Genomic DNA, 7,557 nt, shown 5'->3' on the forward strand with positions numbered 1-7,557 from the left:
ATAAAGCTAACCTACTTAAACCTAAACCTACCTCTACCCTAGTCCTTAATATTAAAAAAATATCTAACCTAAAGACTTAAACAGGCCCCTGTATAAGGCTACTAATCTTTAGCTTAGCTTTACCTTTCCCCTCTTAAGCTTTAGTTAAAAAGGTTATTATTAAAGTTAACTTAAATAAGGAAGATCTTTATAAAGGAACCTCCCTTATTAAATTAATAGTTTACGTAATTAACCTAAATAATAAAGAGGAAGAAGCTGAAGGTAATAAAAATATACTTAATACCCCCCCTAGAACTAACGGACCTTTTAACATAAGCTTATAAATAACAGGCCCTATTACAGCTGCTAAAGAAATACTAGCCTTAAAATCTTTTAAGCTAACGTTAGAAAGAGCAGTTTATACTAGGATATTACCTTATTACTAGTATAAGAAGGTAGTTATAATATTATACTAATTTAGGAACCTTATACTTAATAAAATAAAGTATTAAATAAAAGGTAAATTAAAAATTACCCTAAATATTAAGTATATAACCCCTTAAATAGTTAAAGGGACGCTAAACCCTTAGTTCTTATATTTATTAGAATTTTTCTAAACCTCCTTAGTAAATAACTTTTTCCCCTAGGCCTAAAGGATAAATATATATACTAAATAAAAGTATATAATTATACTATTATTAATATTTACTAAAGGGCTTTAGTAGACTTAGCTATAAAAACCTTTATTAAATAAAGCCCTCCCCCCCCCTACTTAATTATTATAGGTAACTTTAATACTTTACACTAACTTTAGGAATTAAGCAGGGGCGTAGACCTAATAGGTAATAAAATTATAGAATAGGCGGAAAAGTATAATCTCCTCTTAGCTTTAATAAATACACCTACCTAACACTTAGGAAAATACATTAACCTAGTTTTTATAAACTGCCCTGCGTTAACTAAAGTTAAATACTTCCTTAATATAAGGTCGGACTACTATATAGTAATTATAAACCTACTTAAGCCCCTTAAGATAACCCTAGGGGTAGGGAAAAAATATATTTTATTAAAATACTAGGAAAACTTTAGCTAACTTATATACTCCTTTACTTAAACCCTTCCTATAGTTAACCTAACTATACCGTTAGAAATTAACCTTAATAAATACGCTAAAGCCCTATAGGATTTTATTAAATAAGCTATAAAGGGGGCCGGTAAAACTAGATACTAAAACGGCTATAGTATACTATAATAGTTGGAAAAGTATAAAGTAGCCTATAAGGCCTATAAAAAAGCAGTAGACGGCTCCCCTACTTAAAAAAGAGCCCGTAAAACCCTTAAAGACTTTATATACTATAGTAAGTAAGCTTACTAAAATAAAATTATAGCAGAAGCTAGTACTACTAGGAATATTTAGTTAGTAATTAAGTAGTATAAGGTAATAGACTGCTTTTAACTACTTTCTTTAATAAATAAGGATAAAAGTATCTTAAACCCTATAGAAAAAGCGACTTTCTTTAAAGATAAGCTTCTTAAACGTAAGATAATAAAAGAGGATATCTTAGACCTATAAAAAAAGGACTTTCCTATTAATAAAAATATTTACTAAAATTAAATAATATTAGAGTTAAAGACTAAGAAAGCTATAATAAAGTTAGGTAATACTACGCCTAGCGTAAATAGTATATTAGTTACCCTTCTATAGCTTACCTAGTCTACTATTAGTAAGTATATAATTAACCTTTTCTACGGATATTTAATAATAGAATACTACCTACTCCCCTTCTGAAGTACGGAGATTATTATTATCCTTAAACCTAGGAAGCTAGAGAAGGTATATATTATATATAAAGGCTATAGACTTATCTCCCTATTTTCTTATATAGGCAAAGGCCTTAAGAAACTTCTAGCTAGAAAAGTCTCCCTCTTAGTAATAGAATATAAAATACTATTAAAATAATATTTTAAAGTTTTCTTAAAAAGGTTTATAATAAACTTAGTTACCTACCTGCTATATAATACTAAAGTTACCCTAGCCTAAGGTTTTATCGTCTCCCTCCTTATACTTAATATCTCTAATATATTTAATATTATTATATATAACCGCCTAGTATATAAACTTAGGGAATAAGGGTGGCCCCCTTTTTTTATAAAATAGGTTGATTTTTTTATAAGCAACCGTAAGGCTTTTATTTAAAACAGCTATAGGACTACCTTCCTAAAGATAAAGTTAAAATACAGAGCCCTATAGGGGTCCTTTATTTCCTTTATTATCTTTATATTTTATTTTTCCCCTAGCCTAAAGCTTAATAACCCTAATACCTACTTTAAATACGTAGATAATATTAATATTATAGCAGTAGGGGTTAATATTAAAGAAACTACCTAAAAGCTTTAGTAGGAATTAGAAAATACCTTAAACTAGGGTAATAAGAATATAGTTTCCTTTAACTTAGATAAGGCTGAACTTATATACTTTTATAAGATTAGAATTTAAATATATAACGAAGGAGTAGACTTTAGAGGAAAGACTATAGCCCCCTAGGACTTAGTCTAGTAGTTAAGGATATACCTAAATTTATAGCTTTTTTTTAAAAAATACCTTAGGATTATAAAGGAAAAAGCCCTTAAAGTAGCTAATTTCCTAAGATTTTTAAATAAAATATAAAAAAGATCTCCGCTAGATGTAGTAGCTATAGTAGCTAAGGCCTGTATTACTTCTATAGCCTTATATAGGACGGAGGCTTTTTAGCCTAGCGAAAGTAGATAGAGTATAATAAACCTAAATAGATAAGTGGGAATAGGCTTAATAAAATTAACTATAATCCTGGAATCTTTATTTAAAGTAGTAGCTAGAGTAGTTATCCTTATGTAGAAGATAACTAACTTTTCTATTATATATAGAGAATTAGGAGTCCCCCTGGCGTTAGTATAGGTAGTATAGACTAGACTCTGTATAGTAGCTCGCTTCGTAGGTCTAAATAGGAACCACCTGGTCAGTAGATATATTAATAAAAAACTCCCCCCTAGGGTTCCCCCTACCTAACTGTAATATACTATAGCCTTAGTAGGGAAAATAATTTAACCTTCCTTATTTACTAAAAATAATAAAGTAGTTTAAGTAGGCCTAGACTTTAGAGGCCTACTAAAGTTAAAGGCAGCAGAAAAATACCTAGAACTATTTAATAGCCTCCCTAGGTCTACCCTCCTTACTTACTTAAATAAGTTATAGAATAAATAAGGTAATACTAACTAAGGAGCTGTTATATATTATAACTTTAAGAGAACTATAGTATGTAGCCCCCTTGCTAACGCAGAGGTCTATAACGCCGAGGCAGTAGGCGCCTTTAAAGCTATAAAGCTAGCTAAAACGCACGCCCTTGTAAACCTAAATATCTAAAAGATTCTACTTTTCTTAAATAACTTAGCAGTAGTAGATAGAATACTAAGGCTAACCCCTACCTTATCCTAAGGAGCCTATATAGGGCTATGCTAAATTGCCCAGAGACTATTCCTATAGGTAATTATAAAGGTAGCCTAGGTCCTAGGCTATAAAAATATATTAGAAAATAAAAAAGCCAACCGACTAATAAAGGAAGGTTTAAAACTCCCTTACTACTTAAGAAACTACTTTACTATTATTTTTATTAAAAGGTAGGTGAAAAAGAAACGTAGGGAAATATAGGATAATAACTAGAATAATAACTACCTAAAGTTATATAAGACCGGTAGATAGGGCCTTTATAAAGCCCTCTTTATACCCCTGGAGCTATATCTCCTATGCCTAATCCTATATAGGCTATTAGCTAAAAGGTCTAAATACAAAGACTTTATAAAATATTGTAAAAGATTTAAATATAATACCAGGCCTACTTATAAATACAGGGAGCTAAGGATATAAGGGTACTTTATAAAGTATTATATAGTAGCCCCTTTCTTCCCTAATATACTAGAAAAGGAGGTATACTTTAAAACTACCTATATTTAATACCTCCTTAGTAACGGAGGGTATAAGGACTTCCAGAAGCTAGTGGAGGAGATAAGCTTATACGGCCCCCCCCCTATAAAAATAAATACGTAAAATAGATTAATACTTCCCCATTTCCTTTATTATATTAAAATATAGCAAACGCCCGATTTAAACTCAGCGGCTCCTACCGTCCTAGTGCCTAGATAAGGACTTATGTAACTAGATTACTTAGTAGACGTTAATAATAAAATAAACAAATAAACAAATAAACAATATTTCAGGGCTCTCCCAAAAAGGTCTACGATAGACCTAATTACCTACTTACTATACAACGCCAAAATCGCCCTAGCCCAGGGCCTCGTCGTCTCTCTCCTTATACTTAACATCTCCGGTATATTTAATATTATTATATATAACCGCCTAGTATATAAACTTAGGGAATAAAAATAGCCCCCCCTCTTTATAAAATAAATTAACTCCTTTATAAGTAACCGTAAGGCTTTTATTTAAAACAACTATAGGACCACCCTCCCGGAGACAAAGCTAAAATACAGAGCCCTACAGAGGTCCCCTATCTCCCCTATTATCTCTATACTCTACTTCTCCCCTAGCCTAAAGCTTAATAACCTAAACACCTGCTTTAGATACGTAAACAACATTAGCATTATAGTAATAGGGGCTAATACTAAAAAAACTACTTAAAAACTTTAATAAAAATTAGAAAATACCCTAAATTAGGGAAATAAAAACGCAGTCTCCTTTAACTTAGATAAAGCTAAACTTATATACTTCTACAGGACCAGAACCTAAATATATAATAAAGGAGTAAACTTTAAAGGAAAAACTATAGCCCCCTAAAACTCAGTCCATTAGCTAAGGATATACCTAGACTTACGGCTCTTCTTTAAAAAACACCTCAGGATTATAAAAAGGAAAGCCCTTAAAGCAGCCAACTTCCTAAAATCTTTAAATAAAATATAAAAAAAATCCCCGCTAAATACAGTAGCTATAGCAGCCAGGGCCTACGTCGCCCCTATAGCCCTATATAAAACAAAGGCCTTTTAGCCTAGCAAAAGTAAATAAAGTATAATAAACCTAAATAAATAAGTAGGAACAGGCTTAACGAGGCTAACTGTAATCCTAAAACCCCTATTTAAAGCAGCAGCTAAAGCAGTCGTCTTTATATAAAAGATAACTAACTTTTCCGCTATATATAAAAAATTAGGAGTCCCCCTAGCGTTAGTATAAGTAGTATAAACTAAACTTTATATAGCAGCTTACTTTATAGGTTTAAATAAAAACTACTTAATTAATAAACGCATTAATAAAAAACTCCCTCCTAAAGTTCCTTTTACCTAACTACAGTATACTACGGCCTTAGTAAGGAAAATAGTTAAACCCTCCCTTTTCGCTAAAAATAATAAAGCTATTTAAGCAGGCCTAGATTTTAAAGGCTTATTAAAAGTAAAGGCAGCAGAAAAGTACCTAGAGCTACTTAACGGCCTCCTTAGATTTACCTTCTTTACCTACTTAGATAGATTATAAAATAAAAAGGGTAACATAGGCTGGGGAGCCGTTATATACTACAACTTTAAAAAAAACATAGTATATAGCCCCCTTACTAACGTAAAGGTCTACAACGTAAAGGCAGTAGGTACCTTTAAAGCTATAAAACTCACTAGGATAAAAGCCTTCGTAAACCTAAATATCTAAGAGATCCTACTCTTCCTAGATAACTTAGCAGTAGTAAACGGAATACTAAGCCCTACCCCCGCCTCCTCTTAAGGAGCCTATATAAAACTTTAATAAATTACCTAAAAGTTACTTTTATAAATTACTATAAAAGTAGCCTAGGTCCTAGGCTATAAAGACGTACTAGGAAATAAAAAGGCTAACTAGTTAATAAAAAAAGGTTTAAAACTCCTTTACTACCTAAATAACTATTCTACTATTACCTTTATTAAAAAGTAAGTAAAGAAGAAACGTAGGGATATATAAAATAATAACTAAAATAATAACTACCTAAAGTTATATAAAATAAGTAAATAAGGCCTCTACAACGCCCCCTCTATACCCCCTAAGCTACACCTCCTACACCTAATCCTACATAGGCTTTTAGCCAAAAAAACCGGACACAGGGACTTTATAAAATACTATAAAAGATTTAGATATAATACTAGACCTACTTATAAATATAGTAAGCTAAAGATATAAAAATACTTTATAAAGTACTATATAATAGCTTTCTTCCTCCTTAATATATTAAAAAAAAAAACGTACTTTAGAACTACCTATATCTAATACCTTTTTAGTAATAAAAGATATAAAGACTTTTAGAAACTAATAGAGGATATAAGCCCCTACGGCCCCTCCCCTACAGAAGTAGATATATAAAATAGATTAACACTTCCCCTTTTTCCTTTATTATACTAAAACATAGCAAACGCCTGATTTAAACTCAGCGGCTCCTACCGTCTTAGTGCCTAGATAAAGACTTATATAACTAGCTTACTTAGTAAACGTTAATAATAAAACAAAACAAACAAACAAACGGACTTAACAAAGAAAGACGTCAAATTCGAACTAACACAAGACGCCTTAACAGCCTTTAAATACCTAAAAAGAGCTTTTATAAATACGCTAGTACTTAAGATATTTAACCTAAACAAACCTATTATAATTAAAACTAATACCTTAGATTACGCAATCGGAGGAGTACTTAGTTAACCTAATAACATAAAGAAAAAGAAACTTAGGCCTATTGCCTACTTCTTAGAGAAACTACATAAACCAAAACTTAAATACCCTATCTATAATAAAGAATTTCTAGCCATATACTAAGCGCTTAGTAAGCAGTATTAGAGATACTATTGTAAAAAAAGCCGATTTCTAGTAATAATCCTTATAGATTACTAGAATATTATTTACTTTATAATAATACAAAAACTATCCTATAGATAAGTTAAGTATTATAAGCAACTTTCCGAATTTAAGCTTATTATCAAATACTACAGCGGATTAGATAACGGACGCGCTAATATACTTAGCAGACGCCTAGACTACTTCTAAGAAATCCCAGAAGTTAAAGTATAAATACTAGAGAAAAACCAGTATAAAGACCTAATAATTTAATCGATTAATACCTTATACTAAATAAAGATAAATAATCTAATTATTAACGATATAAAGGAATACGTTAAGAACTAGGAGAATAAATAATACCCAGAAGGTGTTTTTATAAATACTAAATACCTAATACTAGATGGACTTATTTAAGTATTAGAAGACTTATAAAGCAAAGTAGTAAAATTAATCTACGTATATAAGCTTAATAAATACCATAAAATTAAGAAAACTATATAGTAGATTATATAATACTTTAAATTTAAAGGTATTAAAAAATAAGTATAGAAGGTTATATTAGAATATATAATATATAGATAAACTAAGGTATTATATTATCTTCCTTATAGAAAACTATAACTTTTACTAGTTCCAGTTAGGAATTAGAAATTAATAATATTTAACTATATTATAAAGCTTCTACCTTTAAAAAAACCTATAATTAATAATACTTAGGATAGTATTTTTATAGTAGTTAACTAACT

General features: G+C 30.2%; 2 protein-coding genes across 2 annotated transcripts; both read left to right on the forward strand.

Annotated features, from left to right (window-relative positions):
- Positions 1–889: 889 nt before the first annotated feature.
- Positions 890–1,057, forward strand: M431DRAFT_102126 (hypothetical protein; the record flags this gene model as incomplete). Its single annotated transcript, XM_024911394.1, has 1 exon — positions 890–1,057. A coding segment is annotated over one exon (168 nt), but the record flags the coding sequence as incomplete, so codon positions are not given.
- Positions 1,058–4,459: 3,402 nt separating this feature from the next.
- Positions 4,460–4,651, forward strand: M431DRAFT_102123 (hypothetical protein; the record flags this gene model as incomplete). Its single annotated transcript, XM_024911391.1, has 1 exon — positions 4,460–4,651. A coding segment is annotated over one exon (192 nt), but the record flags the coding sequence as incomplete, so codon positions are not given.
- Positions 4,652–7,557: the final 2,906 nt, after the last annotated feature.

This window comes from Trichoderma harzianum (genome assembly GCF_003025095.1).
Source record: "Trichoderma harzianum CBS 226.95 unplaced genomic scaffold M431scaffold_44, whole genome shotgun sequence".
Taxonomy (NCBI): Eukaryota; Fungi; Ascomycota; class Sordariomycetes; order Hypocreales; family Hypocreaceae; genus Trichoderma; species Trichoderma harzianum.